Source organism: Manduca sexta, chromosome 6, assembly GCF_014839805.1.
Source record: "Manduca sexta isolate Smith_Timp_Sample1 chromosome 6, JHU_Msex_v1.0, whole genome shotgun sequence".
In the NCBI taxonomy this organism is placed as follows: domain Eukaryota; kingdom Metazoa; phylum Arthropoda; class Insecta; order Lepidoptera; family Sphingidae; genus Manduca; species Manduca sexta.
The window spans coordinates 2,721,955-2,745,496 of NC_051120.1; the positions used below are offsets into that span (position 1 = coordinate 2,721,955).

The 23,542-nt window shown below is 37.6% G+C and overlaps 2 protein-coding genes across 2 annotated transcripts in view; one reads left to right on the forward strand and one right to left on the reverse strand.

The window, feature by feature from the left end:
• Positions 1-6,442: 6,442 nt before the first annotated feature.
• LOC119193389 (CCR4-NOT transcription complex subunit 9-like) lies at positions 6,443-8,077 on the reverse strand. The gene is made up of 2 exons (XM_037446985.1): positions 6,968-8,077; positions 6,443-6,524 (listed from the first exon to the last, which is right to left on the reverse strand). Exons 1-2 carry the CDS (start codon positions 7,855-7,857, stop codon positions 6,512-6,514), a joined length of 903 nt encoding a protein of 300 aa, XP_037302882.1. The 5' UTR covers positions 7,858-8,077; the 3' UTR covers positions 6,443-6,511.
• Positions 8,078-8,388: 311 nt separating this feature from the next.
• LOC115454693 (HEAT repeat-containing protein 5B) overlaps positions 8,389-23,542 on the forward strand; it is a 16,033-nt gene continuing 879 nt past the window's right edge. The window contains exons 1-21 of the mRNA XM_037447509.1: positions 8,389-8,647; positions 9,964-10,093; positions 12,853-13,064; positions 13,355-13,502; positions 14,632-14,849; positions 15,461-15,555; positions 15,829-15,992; positions 16,259-16,392; positions 16,650-16,800; positions 17,094-17,225; positions 17,487-17,637; positions 18,086-18,274; positions 18,732-18,850; positions 18,980-19,119; positions 19,233-19,423; positions 20,008-20,102; positions 21,292-21,452; positions 21,936-22,004; positions 22,473-22,719; positions 22,869-23,202; positions 23,518-23,537. Of these exons, the coding sequence (XP_037303406.1) occupies positions 9,968-10,093; positions 12,853-13,064; positions 13,355-13,502; positions 14,632-14,849; positions 15,461-15,555; positions 15,829-15,992; positions 16,259-16,392; positions 16,650-16,800; positions 17,094-17,225; positions 17,487-17,637; positions 18,086-18,274; positions 18,732-18,850; positions 18,980-19,119; positions 19,233-19,423; positions 20,008-20,102; positions 21,292-21,452; positions 21,936-22,004; positions 22,473-22,719; positions 22,869-23,202; positions 23,518-23,537 (3,096 nt within the window). The 5' untranslated portion in view covers positions 8,389-8,647; positions 9,964-9,967. The remainder of the gene's footprint in view (positions 8,648-9,963; positions 10,094-12,852; positions 13,065-13,354; positions 13,503-14,631; positions 14,850-15,460; positions 15,556-15,828; positions 15,993-16,258; positions 16,393-16,649; positions 16,801-17,093; positions 17,226-17,486; positions 17,638-18,085; positions 18,275-18,731; positions 18,851-18,979; positions 19,120-19,232; positions 19,424-20,007; positions 20,103-21,291; positions 21,453-21,935; positions 22,005-22,472; positions 22,720-22,868; positions 23,203-23,517; positions 23,538-23,542) is intronic.

Genomic DNA, 23,542 nt, shown 5'->3' on the forward strand with positions numbered 1-23,542 from the left:
TTTAGAAAAGCGCGGGAAACGTTCGAACTTGGCGGGTGTTTTATTTTGGCTTAAAGGAAAAAAAATATTTGTATATAAAATTAGTCAGTTAAGTTGTATATTGTATATATATATTTACTTATTTCTTTTCATTTTACTGTGTATAAATAGAAACACTACTATTGGTAAGTTTTTTTTAATAAAATTTAATATATTATGAGCAGGATGAAGGAGCCCCAGACCCTGGGGTGTTGTTCCTGAACCTTCACAGTTCATAACTGTAGATACTGCCTCTAGTATGGATACTGATTGTTCAACATCCATGTAAATAAAAAAAAGGCACGTCTGCATAGAATTTGTAAAATCTGTAACAAAAAAAAACGAAATAACCCAATGGCAATTGAATCTGGCAAACATGGTTGTTGTTGTGTGGACAGTGATGAGAAGAACTCTGGTGATCCATCTCCATATTCACAAGTGCAGTCAACCCCAGTTGTTCCTTCTTCGCTTCCAATCGTTTCTGACTCTTTAGGTGAGGTTAAAAAGCAATATTCCAATTCAGATGCAGCACCCTTTGTAGTTCATATTGTAAAATCTTCTGAAGACACAAATAAAGATGTTAGTTTTCATCCAATATGCTTTGGTCGCTTTTTACACAAATATCAAATAGACAATATTGTCCTAGGCAGTGTAAAGCGTATTGGACGCAATAAAATATCCATGGCATTTTCAATTGTACATCGGCTAACACATTTTTAAGTCATACTGCATTAACCGAAAAGGGCTATGAGGCATATATCCCAACATTTCATATCACAAGAATGGGACTTGTAAGAGGTATCCCATGTGATATGTCCCTAAGTGAGTAAAAAGAAAATATAAGAGTTCCCTTAGGTTGTGGAGAAATTATTAAAGTTCGACGCCTTAATTATAAGAGTACTGTTGATGGGACTGTGACATGGAAACCCTCACAAACAGTGGTGTTAACTTTTGACGGCCAGGTTCTTCCCACGCGCATATTTATGTGTTATAATGCACTTAAAGTAGATTTATATATATACCCAACTATTCAATGTTTTAATTGTTGTCGATATGGACATACTAAAACTAGTTGTAGATCAAAGCCTAGGTGTTATAAATGTGGTCATGAGCATAATGGCTCATCTTGTAGCTGTGAGGTGGATGACAGTTATTGTTGTCTTTGTGGTGGCCAGCACTTTGCTATTAGCAAGTCTTGTCCTGAAGCAACTAGACAATCTAATATAAAAATATACATGGCGCAAAATTGTGTGTCATATTCTGAAGCGTCTAAAATTCATCCACCAGTAGTAAAATCATATGCTGACACTTTAAAATTGTCTGAACCACCTTCTCTTAATGCGGGAACTGAAGATTTTAAATATCCATTTACTCAATCACCACATAACAAATCTTATAAGAAAACTGTTTTCCAGAAGCCCCGTCCTCCTCTGGAAGCCGGGAGAAAGGGTATGACCGCGCAGCTCATCAAGCTCTAGTGAGTGACTACAACTCGCATTCTTATTCCAATGGATGTGCTCTCCTTCCAAAGCAGACGATCTCAACTCTTCTTCGTTAGAGTCTCAGCCTTTGATTGATTTAGTTATTTTCTAATTGAATCATTGTCACAAACCACTTTACCGTCCTACGTTGCCCCATTATTTAAAAGATAACACAATTAATCAGTAACAATGGCTCACTTGAACAACATCCTACAATGGAATTGCCGAAGTGCAATTCAAAATAAATCAGATTTAATTTATTTATTAAACAAATATAGCCCTAGTTTAGTAGTTTTAAGTGAGACATGGCTTAGACCGGGATTTTGTTTTCGAATTCCTGGTTATTCATGCATTCCAGAAGATAGATCAGATGGGTATGGTGGAGTTGCTATACTCATAAAAAACTCCCAACATTTTTCTCCCTTAAATTTACCTTCTCACCATAATGATTTTTCTATTGTTGCTGCTTCTGTTAATAATATTTGCTTCGTTTCGATTTACATTCCTCGCCCATGCCCTTCTATATTTCGAGAAGTAGATAATATTATTTCTATATTACCAAAACCTTTTTAATTTTGGGGGATTTTAATTCACATCATCAGTTTTGGGGCTGTTCAACTACAAAAAATTGTGGAAGAGGCCTAATGGATATTATAGATTGTTATAACTTATGTGTTTTAAACTCAGGCGCTCCTACTCGTCGAACTAATCCTAACGAAGGTCTTAGCGCCATTGATTTATCAATTAGTACACCAAATTTAGCAACTTCACTTACTTGGGAAATCCTTTCTCATTCGTATGGTAGTGACCACTTTCCTATTGTTATTCGGTTTCCTCAAAATAATAAACCTAATATAACTCGATCGCCTCGCTTAAAATACATGCTGAAGGATGCAGACTGGGTGGTATATAAACGATTATTAGATGACAAAATTTCTCAGCTTCCGGATATTGAGTGTAATGACGAAGCCATATGTTCTGAGGCTCTTGCTAAAGCTATGATTGAAGTTGCGGATATAGTTTTTCCCATTAAAAAAAACAGGTCTTCCAAAATCCCTCTCCTCCATGGTGGGACCGAGAGTGTTCAAAAGCTGCCAAAAATAGAAAAGAAAGTGAAAGGGCTTATTGTAAAAATATGACAACTGAAAATTTTGATAACTATGTCCTAGTTTCTAAACAGACAAAAATTTATTTCAAAAGAAGAAAATCGAAAGCTGGAAATTATTTTGTACATCTATTTCCCCTGATACCTGTCCATCAATTGTTTGGAGTAATATTAGAAAGTTTAGATCAGCTTTTAAGGAAAGATCATTTTCTACCCTTTCTTCTTCTTTAACGGAAATCTTTTTGGATAAACTGGCTCCCCTTCTGTTCCAGAAAATTTTCCACTTTACAGTACCCCAAGAATACATGACAAACATAACTTAAACTCCATGTTTTCGCTATCAGAGCTTAAAGGAATCCTAAGCAGCGTAAAAGATTCGTCTCCAGGTGAAGACGGAATTCCCTATTCATTTTTTTGCAACCTTAATGATAATGTCCTTCTTTATTATTTAAATATAGTTAATTCTGTAATGATTACTGGTAACATACCTGACTCTTGGAGATCCCAAATTGTGTTACCTATTTTAAAGCCAGGGCATGATTCCTCCCAAAGCTCATCATATCGCCCTATAGCTCTATCAACAGTATTGTTGAAGCTTGCTGAACATCTTGTAAAAACCGATTGGAGTGGTATATCGAAAGCAACCGTTTGCTATCTGATAGCCAATACGGATTCCGTAAAGGGAAAAGTACTTTAGACAGTATCAGTATTTTTGTGTCTGATATCCGTTTGGCATTTTCTCAAAATGACTCATTAATTGCAGTATTTTTAGATATTAAGTCAGCATATGATAACGTGGTTCCATCGGTTCTAACGAAAAAAATGTGTGATCTTAAAATTCCTGACATGCTGTCTAACTTTATTTCTAATTTAATAACAATAAGATATATTTCTGTTGATTCTGATGATGCTACCAAATTTTTAAGAACAGTATCAAAAGGCCTACCCCAGGGATCTGTTTTAAGTCCCTTATTATACAATATTTATACATATGATCTGGAATCATCATTAAATGGATCAGTTAAAATTCTACAATATGCTGATGATCTTCTCCTTTATACATCTGGTAAATTCCATACTGACTTGTGCTCTACCATGTCATTGGCAATGACCTCCTTAGAGTCTTGGATGACTTCAAATGGACTGGAGCTTTCACCTTCTAAAAGCTCTACAGTGTTATTTAGTCGGAAAAATATAACATCTAACGTTGATATAAAATACAATAACTGTTCCATTCCTCTAAAAAGAAGTGAAATTTCTTGGTCTCATATTGGATTCCAAACTCACAGGTTCTTCGCATTGTGATTATGTAGTTATTAAATGTGAACGAAATCTTAATATCCTTAGATGTCTTTCGGGTGTATGGTGGGGTGCTCACCCATATTCATTAAAACTTATTTATAATGCACTGATTAGAAGCCAGTTGGATTATGGGACATTTATCTTAGAGCCGGGTAATTTATCAGCTTTCAAAAGACTTGACTCGATTCAAAATAAGGCTCTAAGAATAATTTCGGGTTCAATGAAATCGAGTCCAATAAATGCCCTTCAAGTCGAGTGTGTAGAGCCTCCTCTTAAGTTGAGACGACAGTTTTAAGTGACAAATTTTTGTTTAGAGCTTTTCAATTTTCTGGTCATGCTCTCTTTCAAAAACTCCAAACTCTTTCTGAATATATTATAACTTCTCCTTTTTGGCGTAATAAGTCAACTCCTCCTTTGGTTGTTAGTTTTCGTAAATTCTCTAACCTTCAAGCTCCAACATATCGTTCTATATCTCTTCCTCTTTATATGTATGGCTTTCAATCCCTTTTACTTAAACCCGAAATCTGTTACTCATTGGGTATTGAAAAAGACTATCCTAATCCAAATGCTCAATTTAACGAAATAGTAGATACAAAATGGCCTAATTTCCATCTAATATTCACCGATGCATCCAAACATTCTTCCTCAGATTTTTGTGGTGTAGGGGTTTACCATCCTCGTTACAATGTTATTCAGAAAATAAAACTTCCACCAGAAAGCTCTGTATTTACTGGAGAATGCTATGGAATTTATAAGGCATTAGAATACATTCTTCTCCTGAAACTTAGGAAAACAGTAATTTTTTCGGATGCGTACAGCGCCCTTCAGGCCATTGAAAAATTCCCATTCAAAACTAAGCCTTCATCTAGTATAATTATTTCTATAAGAGAAATGCTATATGAATGCCTTTCTAAAGGTTTAATTGTAGTTTTAGCTTGGATACCTGGTCACTCAGGTATAAGTGGGAATATAAAAGCTGACCGTTTAGCTAACGAAGCGACTATGGATGGGGATGTATATCCATACATAAATTACTGTAGCGATCTGGCTACGCTTCCCTCAACTTCTCTGAGAGAATCTTGGGACAAGTATTGGGAAGAAACCAGACAGTTGAAAGGAAAATTTTATGCAAATGTTCAACTAAGCATACCTAATAAGCCGTGGTTTTGCAAATTGAAGCTTGGTAAGCGATCTACTAGTTGTATTATAAGAATGCGCTTGGGACATGTATGCTCGCCAGCTCACCTTGCCAGGCTTCATATTATTGGCAGTAGTGCTTGTGAATGTGGTGAGGAGGTCGGAGACCTTAATCACATTTTCTTCTCTTGTCCACGTTATGATCGTTCTTCATTCATAAATCGTCTCATATCCCATAATATTCCTCTTCCCACTTGTATTTCTAATTTACTCGTATTTAATATTGATATTTACAAAGCTATATCTTCTTTCATTGTAGAAAATGACATAAAACTATAATTTCATTTCAAGTATCAAGTAGTTACTTTCACATTTATTATATACTTTACAATCAAAGAGTCTTTACAATAATTTATTTTATTTTTTCAGCTTAACTGACTTGTATTCTAAATTCTTTATACTCTTTGTAACGTTTGTATATGTATAAAAATCGTTTCCTTAACTTTGTTGTCATTGGCGTAGCACAGCAACCCAGTGCTTGTAGCCATTAAAATAGAAAAAAAAAAAAAAAAAAAAAAAAACGGTGAAGGAAAATATCGTGAGGAAACCTGCATACCTGGGAAGTTCGAAGGTCTGTGAAGTCTACGAATCCGTATTAGGCTTGCGTGGTGGACTAAGGCTTAATCCCTCTTAGTAGCAGAGGCCCGTGCCCAACAGTGAGACAGTATATAATATAGGGCTGATATTATATTATATATATAAATATAAACTAAAATAGGGTAAATTCATACGAGCGCAGAGTCTCAGCGCATCCGGGCGTCAAATTCACAAATTCCACGAATGCGCGCGTAGTAGCGAAAATTCGCACGTTTTTATATTTAGTTATGATGAATATCAGTTGACTGCCGGTTAAAACGGCTGTCGTTGAATTTCAGTTACTGATCTGGGCGCGACGACACGTTGGTCGCGCTCTGATGCCCGAATACTGTGAATGCGCACGTGTCTTTTTCATTTCGGAAGAAATATTATGTGCATTACATTGTGGAGATAAAGGTCAATATGCTATAAGGATTAATTTTCAGATTTTCGCTTTAAATGCGCTTCGACTCTGCGCCCATATAAATTGACCCTAATAAATTACTTATATGTAATCCATTTTTAAGTAGATTAGTTTGAAGCAGTAAGGGCATATAAAAAAATATATATTTAAAAGTTCTTAGTCCAGAAAGTAATTGAAAACAAAATAAAACTTAAAATTTTCATATAATTTATTACATGCTTCAGTAAACTTAACATGTACACATAATATTGTATCAATATAAAACCATATCTACTGTGGACCATATACAGCATAATTATATTTACGTGTCGAAATACTACCAGGATTAAATAAAACCACTTTTAAAACCATGAAAAAAAGTTTATTCCTAGTTCAGTCGACTACAACTGCATACAAATTTAGCACTTCTCAGCGATTGTACCTAAAAATAAAATGACCATGACAAATGGAGACATATTATACCATATAAGACAAAATAAATTCATCACTACTTGTTCCTGATATTGTAATGTCATATAATTAAGATATGTTAAAGAAGACAAACTGTCTTATTCGGTAAAAAAATATGAATATATTTGAAAGATAACTCTGTTCTTTATTAAAAGTGGCTCACAAACCCACTACAATATATTTAATAGTATAACATTATGCAAATATGTGCACATTAATATCAATTTCATCTAGAAAATATTAACAATTTACATTAACAATTTATTGCTATTAATTGATGTTAATTTATAACATTTCAAATCAAATATTTCATTATCTAGGCAATAGCTTAATATCTGAGAATTATTTTTGCACTTTCCACTCGGCTATCAGTATATTATTTGCAATGGGCTTGTGGCTTCAAAATTTGCTCACATGTTATTCTGTGCTGGACTAGCTGGTGGGGGCTGGGCTTCCAAGTTCTTGATGAGTTGGGCCAACCAGTGCTTAGTGGAATTGTCCTCTTGCAGGCAGGAAGTGAATGTTGCATCACGCAACTGGTCCGGGAGACATTGCCGCAGTGCTTCTCTGGCCCTGGGGTTATCCGACAAACGCAAATAGCATCTGACAACATGTTTCAAGAGCCGAGCAGATGGATCCTTTGCGAGGGACAGCACCATTTTACCCAAAATCATGGCAACATGGGAAAATCGGTCATATGTCTGGCAAATATAACACAAGCCACTGTCATCTAGCAAAATCTTTTGGAGGATGAATGTAGCCACAGTTTTGGAGAGCTCAGATCCGTTTTCCATTATACGAAGACAGAGTGGTATAATCTCAGTTGTCAACAAAAATGTTATGACTTCTTGCTCATCTGTTTTTACCAGTGCACCAATGACTCCAAGGCTTGTGAGGCGTAAATACTCGAAAGGACGGGTTTTTGAAACCGTATGCAGGAAGGGATACAGAAACAGAGGAACGTGAGCTTGTAGGAAAGCCGATCGTGTCTCCGGGTGCGAGGCCACACACTGCATTAGGGCTAGGGCATTGCATACACGGTTGCTTTGGTGCGCGGTGAGAGTGGGAGGTATCATGGCTACGTATATATTAGTAATCTCTTGCAACAAAGCCGCAATTGTTCCGAAACTGTGCCACAGCATCGGCGCTAAGTCCGGGACCACCTCCCTCTTCTTGCTCAGCTCCAAGAGAGCATTCTCCCGCGTCTCCGGGTTGCACAGTTCCAGTATCCATGAGTAGATCCTCTCTCTGTCGACGGCGGTTTGCGTGTTCGCCGGACTCTGCTGTGCACTCATGTTAATCATTAGTTCTACAGATTGGTGACTGTTCACATAAAATACACGTAGGCGTCATGTGAGGCTAAATTCATTATATTTATACGTCGCTGCTTATATTTTACTGCCACATCGTTAGTTTGATAACAAATTAAACACTAAACGATAGTACTTTCATGAGAAAATTTGCTTGAATTTCTCTGCAAGCGTCTAGAAATTGACACAAAGGCAAAATTGACATAAAATTGACGGCTGGAATCATTAGGATTACCAGCTGCGGAACTGAGTGAAAGTAAGATCAAAGTAATGTTTCTTTATAGATTATTATTATTAATATTTATAAATGTTAATAGAATGATTGTGTGTCTTAGTCATAATTTTATATTTTAAGGGAAATATAACTACAGTCTGCAAATTATAAATAGTTTATTTACCTAAGTGATAATGATATCACTTGGCACTGAGAAAACAAATGGACGACACAATAGGAAACAAAAAACTATCCTTCTCTTTCGCTTGCATACAAAATGTAATGATCCTATCTTTTTCTATCATGCCAAATTTCATACAACTGCAGCAACAACCTTTATGATTTGGAACACTGCTGTCTAATTTTTATTATCTCGTTGCATCTGTCGTGGGGTACTGCAATTTTATTTATTTTTTTATTCGCGAAATCCTAAAAGTATTCTAAATTTCTATTATATTTTATCAAATACAAGTACCAGTGCTTGTCCCTGTGTTGTTCATAAAGTTATTAAGTTTAATATGTTATTGGAAAGTTGAAGGGTGTATACTTCGAGTCTACATCAATCATAAGGTTTGTTCTATTTTACGATGTAATTAAATATCTGTATGCGTGGTTAAACTGTTGAGTAATTGATGATTAAATTCCTTATTCAAACGCAATTTAAGGATTTGAATATGCCATCGTATGTTTCGGATGTTGGGTACAGTTTACAGTTGGTTGATTCATCTGTTGACGCCATGCTAACTATAATTAACTAATAATAAACAAACACATTGCTAGCGAGCGAGTGTCGAGTACACGAACGTATGTCCGTGTATTGCGGATACCAGATGTTGTGTTAAACATTTAATCACATGTAGGTAGAAATTAAGAATTTAAGTGTATGTATTTGAGGTAGTTTAGCTAAATACTACTTTATGGAGTTATATATTTGGAGATATCAATGAGTATTCAATTCTTAAATATTTACATTATATGTAAATAATTTATTTCATTATTGTACTTGGAATTATTATACTGATCATTTTAACAACTCATCATTAGAAGGGAGTTTAATGCTTAAGTTAATTAAATAATTACATTCTTAATTTAAAATCGAAAAACTTAAAGGACCTTTATAGATTTGAAGTATACTCTAAGGTAATTATATTTTAGGACATTTATTTCAAGACTTACTGTATATGCATTAATCACAGGTAAAAGCTAGTAAATAAATAAGTAGAAAAACATGTTCTGGCTTATAACAATTTTCGTTCAATACTAAGTAATTTTATTAAATATTTTAGAGTAATCATTCCTTTTCATATACAGGGTCATTTTGACATAGTGCTACGAAATGAAACCATATAGTCCTAGCTACATATTAAATAATGTAACTTCCCCCCCTCTGTCACCCCAACTGCAACACTAACTAAAATAGCTATTCATAAGATTTGTGTTAATATATTATGAGAATTTGTGAATTCATTTGGAAAATCAAACACTTATTCCTCTTTACCAATATTGTCAAAAATCATCTGTGAATAACAAATATTTTTGTTGAAATTCTAGTTTTGTGTTCTGATTTTTTGTAATTTTGTAGTTTACTGTGATTATGGTGTATGCATAAGTATATTTTTCTGACTGAAAGAATGATGTTGCCGCTGAGCCAAATTCATGTCATGTAGTGTAGAGCATGTAAAATTAAGCCTTAGGGTATGAAAAATTAAAATGACTTTTTTTATATATTTATTTTGATCAAAATTTGCACTTTATTAATCTACATACACAGTTTATTCTACGTATGGTAAGGTGTAATTTTTCAGAAGACAAATAAATGAGTTAATTTTTAACGCAGTGTCAAAATTACCTTATAGTATTTTGGAATAATCAACATTTTGTTCTAGAACCATGGAGGTGACACACACCTTGATGCTGAATGAGGCAGCACTCCAGCAGCTGCCTGATGACAAGAAGCCACATTTCATATTTGAGTGGCTTCGATTCCTTGATAAAGTATTGGTTGCAGCAGATAAGGTATGTTATTTAATATATACACTAGCTTTTGCCCGCGGCTCCGCCCGCGTTATAAAGTTTTTCAGGCTAAAGTTTTCCGTTATAAAAGTACTAGTTTCCCGGGAGCCTATGTTTTTCCCAGGGTTTCAAACTGTCTCTATACCAAATTTCATCTTAATACGTTGGGTAGTTTTTGAGTTTAACATGTTCAGGCAGACAGATGCAGCGGGGGACTTTGTTTTATAATATATTTTTTAGAACTTTTTAAGAGGAACAATCCCGTCATATATCATTGTTGCATAACTTTAACCGTTTAACGTTTTAATAAATAGTCCCCGTTTTTGCAACATGTTTCATTACTGCTCCGCTCCTATTGGTCATAGCGCGATGATATGCAGCCTATAGCACTCCACAAATAAAGGTCTATCCAACACAAAACGAATTTTTCAGTTCAAACTGGCAGTTCCTGAGATTAGCCATTACTGCTCCGCTCCTATTGGTCATAGCGTGATGATATATAACTTAGAGCACTCCACAAACAAAGGGCTATTCAACACAAAAATAATTTTTCAGTTCGAATCGGTAGTTCCTGAGATTAGCCATTACTGTTCCGCTCCTATTGGGTATAGCGTGATGATATATAGCCTATAGCACTCCACGAACAAAGGGCTATCCAACGCAAAAAGAATTTTTCAGGTTGGACCGGTAGTTCCTGAGATTAGCCATTACTGCTCCGCTCCTATTGGGTATAGCGTGATGATATATAACCTATAGCAATCCACGAACAAAGGGCTATCCAACGCAAAAAGATTTTTTCAGTTTGGACCGGTAGTTCCTGAGATTAGCCATTACTGCTCCACTCCTATTGGGTTTAGCGTGATGATATATAGCCTATAGCACTCCACGAACAAAGGGCTATCCAACGCAAAAAGATTTTTCAGTTTGGACTGGCAGTTCCTGAGATTAGCGCGTTCAAACAAACAAACAAACAAACAAACTCTTCAGCTTTATATAATAGTATAGAAGTATAGATTGAAAACTGATAGGTTTCTTATTTATTGTATGTGTATTGTATTATAATCGCTATTCAACTTCATTACTTTATTTTGTTTGCTATTTGCACCTTCTATTTGGTATGTTAATTGTCTTTGGTTTGGTATGTGACAAATCTATTATAAAATAAGGCACTGTTTTCAATACCAAAAATTATAATTTTATGTACATTCTTGGACTAAAAAGGCTTTACTAAAATTTTGAATGCAAAAATATTTTATTAATTAGGTCGTTAAAAGGGTTTGACCTGATATTTGATTTGACATTTAAACATCTATGCTAGACCTCATTAGGGTGAATTCTAAATGGGTCAGATCGCTTTAAAATAGATTAATGTCTTTTAAAGGTTAGTGGTACAATTAGATAGTACGGAGGGAAAGCTTGAGGTAGTTTTGTGAAAGGCTAGGCATAGCTATATTTTAATGTATGTTTTCAGTTTTGTGATATAAAACTGTGTGGTATAGAATCTGAATACTTTTATTCCTTAGCTATGTTCAAAGACTTGTTTCTACAGATCTTAAAATTGTGGTATACTATACGTAAGCATAGTATATAGGTGCAATCTAGTAATATTAGTCACAGAATGAAGCAATAAGTTATGAAATCACTTCATATACAACAAACAATAGTATGTGGGCTGAAGTTTATTTATACTCGTATATGTTTGACTGGATGGTGATTGCGTTGTAGATATGCAGTCATTGTCTATGTAGTATTCCTTATTAGCAACTATGATATAGCAAGTAAAAAACTCATATATACTCACATTTGGATAAATTACTTTACAATATATAAAATTGACATGACATAATTTTTAACTATATCAATACAGATTTACCCTTTGGTTTTATATGAATACTTGTCAGTTCCAAAGGGTTGTTTAATATTCCACATTGCAATGAATATATACTATTCATTTTCCTCACTATTTAGAAAACTATAATACCTACATGGTCTACATTACTTTTAATATTTTCAGCTTCTATACAATGTTATGTCATAACTTATTCAATGTTGTACTTGTGTCTATAGGATTAAGTAAATAATTTGTGATATAATGATTCTATTCAACATACATGAGTATATACCGTACATCCATAATCAAAAGTCAAAACTATCCATTGGCAATTTGTCCCTACAGGAGGTAGGATCGTACAAATTTAATGATCTTCGTCTCCTTCCCCTGTTCTTGTCTTACATGTTTAGATTTGTGGGAATCCCCTTGTAACATAATGTTTTTAAAATGTAGTGTCAAGGTATTTTAAGTCAGATGCTATATGCCAGAAAACTAGAGACACAAAAGTTCATTTGAATATAAATTATGTATTGTATGATATTAGAAATCTACTACAAAATACAAGACTAAGCATGAATAACGGTAAACATTTTTAGAAGGCAACCCAACACAACTTTTTATATTTTATTAACTACTAGCATACAGTAACTGCCTGTTCTTCAATTTAGCAAAAGTATTGCATATTATAAAATAAAGTCCACCACTACATCTGTCTGTATGATTGCTTTAACTCAAAATCTACCAAATGAATTTTGTTGAAATTTTTTATGGAGATAGTCTAAGACATAGGGAAGAGCATAGACTACCCTTTATCACAGAAAAATATTTGGGGACTATTAACACGGAAAAACTCTTGCACATTGGATAGCCGGGAGCAAAACCCTATTAAGTATAATATATATGGAGTACTACAAAAGAAATATTCTTTCAGACGGACATCAAGAACTGTCAACAGAAGCTGGTAGCGCAACTGGTGAATCTACTCCGAGAGTCTCTCGGGCCTCCAGCGCGTCGTCTGCTAGCTAGATGTCTGGCCACCCTGTTCTCCGTTGGGGACACATTCCTATTGTTTGATACAGTGAACAAGTGTAATGACATCATTAAGGTGAAGGATGACTCGCCATCATATTTGCCGACTAGGTTGTGAGTATTTGTGGATTTAATTGATGTTGAACATTGTAGTTTTAATTTTAGTATATACAATCGCATTTTATCATTTGGGGATGTAGTGGACTGTTGAGTGCCGCAGGCTATGATACTCTTTTTTGGTTCTCGCAATTTGTAAATATTATGATTTCATAAACTTTTGCAGGTTTATTGCTAAAATTATATGCTGTATTTTAGAGGTTTTTTCTATTTATTTTTTAACTTGGTGGTAATAAGAATTGAATCAGGTATGCTGTATTGTGACTAACTCATTCCATTATCCCTAGGGCTGCGATATGCTGTCTGGGCAGTATGTACGAGAAACTCGGCCGGATGATGGGAAGATCTTACGAGGAGACTGTGACAACCCTAATCAGATCGTTGAAGAGTGCCGAGTCGCAAACTAGACTAGAGATCATGAATACTCTTGAGAAGGTAAATCAGTTCTTTTGTATGAATCTCTCCTAGCCGAATTTCGGTCACGGCGGCCAATCTCAACGGAGATTAGCCAGGTATGCAGGAGATATTATAGTGCACAAGTGTGTGCGCAATACACACGTGCACTCTCTATTCCTTCACACTCATAAGTGTGGTGAGACGGTAATTCGACGTGACCCGAGAGAGATCAGGAGCAGGACCAACGGCTTTCCGTACTTTTCGAGGACACGGGGGTATAACACCGCCAACTTACTGACTCCGAGCTGCGACTGAGTAATCTTTAAGATGAAAAATCCCAGTCACAATTATTTTGGGTTCTTCTGTATACAACAGTTAGGTAAAGAATTCAAAAGCACTGTTGATGCGACGAAAAGAAGTCGGCTGTAATACGAGATATGGGGTTTGATTCCTGGAATAAGATATTTGTTTATGCGGACCAGTTATAGTTATGTTCAAACTGGGTGCGGTGCTAAGTAAATGGAGTATTTGATTTGAATTTAACTTACCTACATTTTTAAAGGATCGATTGTTTTTTTTTCATATAAGAGATCCAGTTTACGTTATCGTAACACATGTGCATAAAAAATTATCAACGCATTGTAAACTTGAGTTCTTTTGTTTAGAATAAATTATGATAACTTCAAGTTTTTACTGTGTGATACATTGCTTTCGCTCGCGACCTGCAAATTCATATCAACTCGTAGATCTTTTAAAGTGCCTGGTATATACTGAAATTTTAATTGGAATGAGCGTGCGCGGGCAAGTCACCGAAGGTGGGTGAGCATGTGGCCTTGATCGGTGAAAATCTTACGTTCGTTCGTTCGCTTGATTGTAAACGCCTATTTACCCCCGACATACGATGTAACGGAAAATTTACCTGGATCTATTAGGTGCCTGAGTGGCGTAGTTATGCATTTATTTATTGTTTCGGATTACCAGTAGTTGATGCACAGTAACACTACAAGCAAAAAAAAACAAAGTACGCATACAACATTAGCTAAATTCTGTGCTCATCAAGTACGTACGTACGGGGAACGACGCCACTCTGAGGTTCCGTGTTTAATTTATATGACTGGTTACACCTCTGCCTACTTTTTCGGAGATAAAGGCGTGATGTTTGTTTTAGATCTGTGTGGGCATGGGCACGGCAGCTCCGGCGGCGGTGCGCGAGGTGTCTCGCGCCGCACGCGCCGCGTTGTTATCTGACCGCGCGGCGCCCGTGCGCGCCGCCTCTGCGCATGCGCTACGAAACATCCTACCGCTGATGAAGCTCACGCCCGCCGACCTTGACGCCATAGCTGCTGCGTGCTTGAGGGCCGCGCATCCCAGTGACTACACGTTGAGGTATAGTTTATTTTTTGTTTCATATGGGCATGCCCAAGTGATTCTTCTGCAATTGATGGTAAGTGGAGTTGGGTCAAATAAAGCTTCCGTTAACCAGATATTACCCTCTTCAGTCCACATAATTATGCCGGACTTTTCAAACAGGCTTATCTCGGAACTCGACACCCTTACACAGGGCACTGTGGCGGCTTTTACACGGTGGTTGTGATGCCGGCGGATACAAATATCCTACCACCAGCAAAGATGATATAATTGGCAAATCTTTTAGAGGCCTTTCAACCCGATTGTCGAATGAGGGTAATGGTTTGTCTTTGTACCCCTTGCCAGCGCGAAGCTCTGGGTGAGATTGCGCCATTCGCCACTCCCTAAGAGCACTAATGACCCACTGATGGGGGTCGATGCTAGATAGAAATTATAAATTACGAAACACGGACAAATGCTAGTAATGACATTGGTTCGTGTATGGTGTGCAAAAAAAAAAAACAGGAATGCTTCATTGTCATTAATTGTGGCGTCAGCTGTTGGTGGTTTACGGTTCTATTCTTATATAGCGCGATAAAATATCGAGTATTTTATAGTGATGTATGTTATATATCGATTGTTGTTAACAGGTGTGCTATTGCGGAACTTTTGGGCGCTCTTATAGCGACAACCCAAGCCGGAGAAGCAACTAACATGAATAATAAGATGAAAATGGGCCAATCAGGTACTAATACAAAACTAAAGCAACAGCTCTAAGGTGAAAATTCTCTAAGTCAATTGGAAATTGTCTTTAAAATATAGAAAAATAATAAATTTTTTAGACATCTTTGACATTTTATATTTTTTATATTGTACTTAAATCAATGTTATTTATTGTGCGCAATGTTTATGCAAATTATCGTATATCATTTTTTTATATACCTCGTTGATATTGATAATATTTAGCGATACAATACATAGGCATATTATGTTGATAATAAAATATTTTTCCTCACAGTCCAACAAAACAAAAAAGATTCACAGAAGAACGTAGTATCATTGGACGAGGCGCTGAACCTGCTGATGGGAGCTTTCCTTAGAGGTGGTACCTCGTTCCTCAAGGGGGAAATCATCAAAACAGGCTCAGGAGTTAACCGGGAAGTGAGAGTTTGTGTGACGCATGTAAGTAGTAGTTTAATTATCGTTGAATTTTTTATTTGGTGTTTCATTTGGGTGAAAGATATGGGAAATTTAAACTGATAAAATAGCTGGAAAACATTTTAATACACTAGTGTATTGACTTCTTTTAGTTTCTAAAAAGATAAACCCGTCTTGAAAAAATACTTTGTGAGTTATAATTATAACATATTTATCAAAATCAATTTCGCGATATAATGAAAAAATGGTCCTTCGAGCCGGATATTCAAACTCGTTACCCTTCTCCTCAGGCTTACGTAGTCTTCGTACAGAATATGGGCGGAGTGTGGTTGGAGCGGAATATGACCACGTTCCTGAACCACGTGTTGGACTTGGTCGCCAATCCCAAGGCAGCGAGCTCGCATGTCGATGCTGTGTATTCCAGGTAGTAATTATACTATAACTATACGAATGAGTACATTTATAAGGTAAACTAAAGTGATAGGTATTAATTGGGCTATAATTATTTTATTTTAATGATAAGAGTGAGTTGTTTTCTTTAAAAAAACAAGCTCTACCAGATCTTATATTTATTGTAACAAAGTTATTAAAAAAATATATTAGCTAGAATTGTCTCAAAGATTTTTTATTTAGCACTATTATGTTGTTGTTGGTGTAATACATTTGAGCTATTACTTCCAGAAAGTGCATTAACTACATACTGCGCAACACGCTCGGCAAAATGTTGGGCGAAAAAGCGCAAGCCTCGGCGTGCAGAGAGATCATACAGATCGTCATAAAGCAAATGAACAGCATCGACTTCAACCCGGAAAATGCTAAGGATTGTAACCAGGTAATTAATCTTATATAAAAGAGTTGATTTATTTTTAGTTATAATTTGCATAATTAACTCATTGTGAATTTTCAATTTATGTCAAGTTTTGCATAAGATGTATTAGTATTTCTTCAATTTAATAGTTTGCATAATAGTGTGTTAGTAAAGCAAGCAGTAGTAGTAGCAATTGAAAAACCTTTTTTTTAATATGTTAAAGTTCATAAAAAAAATGTCATGACACATGTAGACGTAGCAAGGTTGTTTATATTTTTTTCTGAAATTTGTCGTATTAAATCTCTATATTTTCTCAGGAGACATTGTTCAGCCAGCATTTGCTGGTGTGCGCGTTGATGGAGGCGGGCGAGCTCGCGCTGCAGCTCGGCACTTCAGTGCAGAACCTCGTCTCCGACACATCTCTGAACATGGTCGACGCTATCTTTACCGTAAGTCTAATTGTTTGATTTTGATTGTAGGAAATCTTTATTGAAAAAAACTGACGAATAGCAGGTCTTCTTTATAATAATGTATCGATTAGGTCAAATTTAACGGGCCTGTCGCTGTACTATTTTTGCCTCTATTACCATTAAAAGATGTCACAATATGGCGTCGACCAGCCAGTGGGTTGAATCATGTAACTATTTGACCCTTATAGTGTGATGATACGCCGTATAAATGTAGTGTTAATAGTCCGTTGTGCACGTGAGGTGCTGGAGCACCCGTGCGTGGCGGCGCGGCTGGCGGCGGCGTGGTGCGCGCGCGCGCTGTGCGTGGCGCTGCCCGCGCTGCTGGCGCCGCTGCTCGACCGCTGTCTCGACGCGCTCGACCACCAGCGCCCCACGCCACACCACATTTCCGGTACGCTACCCCAACACACTACACCCCATCCCATCCCATCACATCACATCACATCACATCACATACTATCTCATACCATACCGCCCCATACCATCCCATATCACCCCATAACATCTCATACTCTACCATCCCATCCCATCTCAGCTTATAATATCCATCTATCCCATCCGTCTAAACCTATCTCAATTTATCTCAAACTATGTCATCGTATCTCTTTTGTACTCCCTCCTTTTCGATGGGAAATTTTACTTTTTGTCTTATTTACCATTGGATATTTATTTTTCACTCGCTTTTCCTTTTTCACTATACTATGTCTATCTACCTTGCATCTTTTATTCTGCTAGTATAAATGTTCGTTGCGCCTCATACTTTATTTTTATTTTGTCTAAAATGTCAGGTGACAAAAAAAATCTTAACTAACAATAATAAAAATCCTTTTTTTCAACAGGTTACTCAGCAGCCATAGCGGCTATTCTCGGCGCGGTCCAACTGTCGCCCCTCGGTGTACCACACGGGCGAGGCAAGATCGCATTCAACGCGGCCGAGCAACTACTACGATCGGCCGGACAAAGCAGCAGGCTCACCGCTGCCAGGACCAATGCTGGTTGGCTCATCGTCGGAGCTATTTGTACGCTAGGTGAGCTTGAATTATAATGGTCGTTAGCTGGGCAAAGTGACGCATTTGTATTTGACGGTAAGTGGATTTGGCATTGACTGACGAGTTTTGATTATTTCTCGCTAGTCAAAATAATTATGACGGCTTGTTCGAAACCGTAAACGGACTGATCTTGAAACGCGTTACTCTTACTTGGACCAATGTCGTGGGTTTTATACTTTATTTACGGTTGTTGCTATCTGGTCGGATACAGTATAAAATATTAATACTATAATGATTTTATGTTTATCTGAATGTTAGACATAGAAATAAAACAAGTTTTCAGATTTTATCGTAAAAAACCACTATAAATTCCGAAAATTGACTTATTTCGCTATATTAATACTTGTAAAATGATATAATTTTAGAACCTGCGAAGACTTTAATAATATTGTGAATGTATCACATATCATACATTGATTTTTCTGTTTGAATATAGGTGTGCCCGTTGTCCGGGGACTTCTGCCTCGAATGTTACTATTGTGGAGAAACAGCTTCCCAAGGTCGGCTAAGGAATTAGAATCGGAGAAATCCAGAGGAGACGCTTTCACTTGGCAGGTAAGATTGATGTCCACGTGATAATTTAAACTCAACTTTATTTACTAATGTATATGGTCGATATTTGTATTACGAGAAATCTATACGCAATTTGGAGGCGTACAGTATGAGATATAATATTTTTTTCAGGTGACATTGGAGGGTCGGGCTGGAGCTCTTTCAGCATTGCATAGTTTGCTGATTCACTGTCCATCACTGGTGAACAGCGATGATACTGCTAAACGATTGACACAGCCCATCGATGGAGCCATTGCTGTTCTTACCAAGTGAGTTAGTGCTACGTCAACATTTTTTATAATTCCTCGGAGCAGACTGTGTTTTTTTATGGAAGACTGAGTGCCGTCATGTGTGTTGCCGTTAGAGCATGAGTGATGTGTTGCAGCAGTGAGCGTGCAGCGGTGCGCAGCTACGGCGGGTCGCTGAAGGCGCCGGCGGCGCTGCTGCGGCTGCGGCTGTACCAGGCGTGCGGCGCGCACCCCGCGCCCGCGCCCGCGCCCGCGCCGCCGCTGCTGCGCCTGCTCGCCGCCGAGCTGGCCGGCGCCGCCGACCCCAGCGGCGCCAACACGCACACCGGTACGTACTGACCGACCTGCCACTGCTTATTGCTTACCCTAATGCTACTATTTTTTTTTAATAAAGCCTTACTACTTTTTGATTTCATCAAAACTTAGTAGGCACGGGTAAAAGTGGACGTACGGAGCGACATAGTCGCGAAATAACGACCAAGCTCCTAAAACAAAGATATAACAAAAAAATGTTTCTACAAATATCAACACTAAAGATACAGATATCGATACGATTGCATTTCGCTGACTTACGATTACAAGATTCTGTGTTCTATTTTTGTATTATAATATGTATCGTATAAATAAATGTTTCTCAGTAAAAAAACAAAAATCCTGTAAAACAAATAAAGAGAAGCCCGTGATATATCTTTTCCAATTTTTTACCAATACTAAAATTATGATAGGACCTTGTAATAATGAGTAATAACGAACCCTACAGAGACTAACACATATACTCTACTAGTGCGGCATATTTCTGCAAATTCATTAATTAAGTTCACATTTATAGTTGCCAGGTGTAAATATACAGTAAAAAGAAATAATAAACTGCAAAAAGGTCTGACGTAATTTCAATAAGTTTGTCCTTTCCAGGATTACTAAGAAATGCAATGCATCCTCGTGACACCATATTATTAGGAGAAGAAGGCTGGATATACGATACGGATCATGCCGACATTGAGGAACAGGTACGTACAATATCAATCAAATTCATTTCGGTTTTAATATTTTACTTTTCTCCCGACGTTTCGAAGACTTTGCAGCCTTCACGGTCACGGAGGGGACTGAGGTGTTGTTCATCCGCAGTCAGAGTAAAATCCGTAAAATAGTTTAATTTAAATGTCTAACATTCGCGTAAACATAAGAAATCATTATGAAATTCATACCTTTCAATATTAATAAGAGTTGTGTAAAAGAACAGACATTAACCCCGTGAAGCATCGGAATGTTTGCCGGCAAACATTCCGATGCTTTAAGGGTTAAAACTAATTTGTAATAGTTTTTTATATACCTGGTAGGGCAAAGCGACGGCACTGCACATGATAGTAAGCGCGATGTCGTCCAGATAAAGTATCGGATGGCAACGGATGGCTATTTCATGCCATTCGATATAATCATGCCGGTTTAGTAAGATGCTTCTTCACACTACGGCGGATGGACCCAGGGTTATAGGAAGAAGGGGACCACGCACCCAGGCAACTTATTCCAAAGTTATAGTTGGTCATTTAAATAAAGAAATAATTGGTGAAACTAAGGTTCGGGCCGTGATGTAACCATTAAGCTGTAGTCATATACCAGCACGCGTGGTTCTGCTGAGTTTCCACAGTTATATTTGTGACTGCTTCGGTAGTGTAGTTGTAATTGTGCTAGTGCAACTACCGCGCCCAGGTTCTGGGTTCGAATCCGGGTCGGGTTAGAGTAATTATGATTAGGTTTTTCCATCTTAAAAAAATACTCAGTCGCAGCCTGGAGTCAGGTCAGGAGTTGGCATTGTGATACTCTCATACGTCGGAAAGCATGTAAAGCCGTTGGTCCTGCGCCTAATCTCTCTGGTCATGTCGGTTGCCGTCTCACTAGTGAGGCATTCCACGTGAAGCGGGCACGCGAAAAATGTTGATGTCTCAAATTTTCGTAATGTTTGATTATGTTATTCCTGTATATGTCCTCGATCCAGATACAAAATATTTTTAAAGTATAAAGTTTGTTTAGCGAGTTAAAGGACTTTGAAGTTTTGACTGCTCGGCTGGTATACGCCACTTCGAATCTCATTTTTTTTTTAAATGTTACAATAAAATAAATAAAGCAATAAAATAAATACGCAATTTAATGAGTATTGTATTTTGTTGCGTGTCGTGTTCACTTGCCGCCCTGTTGCAGTTGACGTCGCCGCTGAGCGCGAGCGGGTCGTCGGCGCTGGAGCACGACCCGTGCTGCCTGTACCGCGGCAGTGCGGGCGCGCCGCCGCTGGGCGTGGCCGTCATCGACGCCGCCGTCATGCTGTTCCCGCAGATATTCGCACGCGCCGCCAACAAGCACAGGTCTCTATCTGTTGCGAAAGCGTCATATAACCTGACCCCTGCCGGCTTATCTTTATGTAGAATCTAATTATTAGCAGAAAGATCTGTAGACAGCATTTATGCATATTAGTACGTATATGTTGTGTCGGGTTCCCTTTGGAAATTGTCACCTTTCGCGCTTATCTCTATTGTGACTTTGAGTTTATTTTTATATTTGAGATCATACTGAGTGATAGATTTTGCATTTGTATATACTGTGATCGAGCTATAAAACTATAAATAATAAAAAATAATATTTAATCTATGCAAATAATAATTTAATTTACACAAATTTGGAATTGCCAAAAAGTTAATTGCCTAGCTTCTGAACTAGCATTATCTGTGACTTAGAAGCGAGTGTCGATGCCTGTTAATAGTGTTATACTATGTCTACTATTGGATATGATAATCGACTCAGATTTTTTTTTTAAAAGGTGGTCATTTTGCTGATTTTTTGTATTTCAGACAGCAAATGCTGGAGCACTTGCGGAGTGCATCAAGATGTCGAAGGGCGCGCGGCAGGAGGCGATCCAGGTGAACGTGTACACGCGCCTTACTGCTGGCGCTGCGCACACTCGCCGCTACTACACCTCACCTCAGGGGCAGGTGAAAAAAAAAAAAAAATAGCCAATAGCCGAGCCAAGACAGCTACATGACATTTGCGTGTGTCACGGGATTATAACCTTATATACTACATATATACTACATAATAAGGTTATTTTTCCGTCACACGCGTAGCTGTCAATGTTTGCCGGCAAACATTCAGCTACCTCACGGGTTAAAGTAAAAATAATTTCGCCCTTTTTATCTATGAAATTATTTTTATGCAAAAATTATGTTGGTTTGTTATAGAGATGATATTTTGTTAATTTAAAAAGACTATATCTGATCCCAATTTAAGAATAGTGCTATTTTAAAGTTTTAAATATTGAGGCGTGTTATTTGTATATTCAATGAGAAGTACATTTTTCAAGGGCGGTCTATCGTCAAATGTGGTACCAGTACGCGCGGGCGCGGCTGCATGCGCGGGCCGCCTGTGCCTGGTTGTGTGTCGGAGGCGGAGGCGCAGGCGCTGTCGGAGCGCGTGCTGGCCGTGGCGCGGGCGGGGGCGCGGGCGCCGGAGCGCGGGGAGCCCGGGCGGCGGCGGCGGCGGGCGCCGTGCAGAGAGCAAGAGGCACGCACGCTGGTGCGGCCGCGCTGCCTGTGTTGCGGGCCAATGCGCAGGATCATGCGGCCGACTTGCAAGCAAGTACGTATTACAGATAGAGGTATTAATCGCGATCACACTTGTGATTGGTTTGTATTGATAACCCGATTGATTCCTTAGTTGTAGCTCGTTGTTTATTGATCTTACACGTGCGGCTATTATACACGTGTCTAGCGGGTGTGCAAATTTGAATCGACAAATCAAGAAAAATCTCACTTCATCTCTTAAAAAGTATCGTAATTCAGCGAGGATGTGAAAAGTTATTGTCGACACAAATCCATCAGGTATTTCGACTTACTAACCCAATAATTTGTCATAAACTCAACTCTGTCCAGGTGTGGTCCCTGCACGCACTGTCAGTGCTCGCGGACGCGTCAGGCCCGATGTTCCGAAGCCATGTAGAGTCTACACTCAACTTGGCGCTGAAACTCTTATTCAATGCACCGCCATTCTTAGACGATTTGCATCGCACCATCGGTCGACTGCTCGCCGCTTTGATTACTGTTGTCGGACCGGAGCTGCAAGGTACGCATTGTATATAATGCTATGTTTTAAAGTTCATATTGATATGAACAATGCGATGTGATATAGGATATTCAACGAAACTATTTTAATTTTGACCTAGTTTGTTTTTATATGGTTGAAACATTGTAAAAATAGACGTGATTCGTAATTTCCTTGTTTCTAGTAATGCCTTCTGCCTTTTGCGGGTAAAAAAAAATAACAAAAAAAAAAAAAAAAAAAATACTATCGGAGTAAAATAATTTTAAATTTTTAAGCATTTATAACTGTCATAGCCTTATTAACATAATATTGTTAACAATTAATTATCTTTACCAGTGGTGGCAGTGGGCCGATTCGTGTG

Bases quoted from the DNA above. Each gene is read 5' to 3' on its own strand.
- LOC119193389 (XM_037446985.1), bottom strand. From the start codon at position 7,857: ATGATTAACATGAGTGCACAGCAGAGTCCGGCGAACACGCAAACCGCC.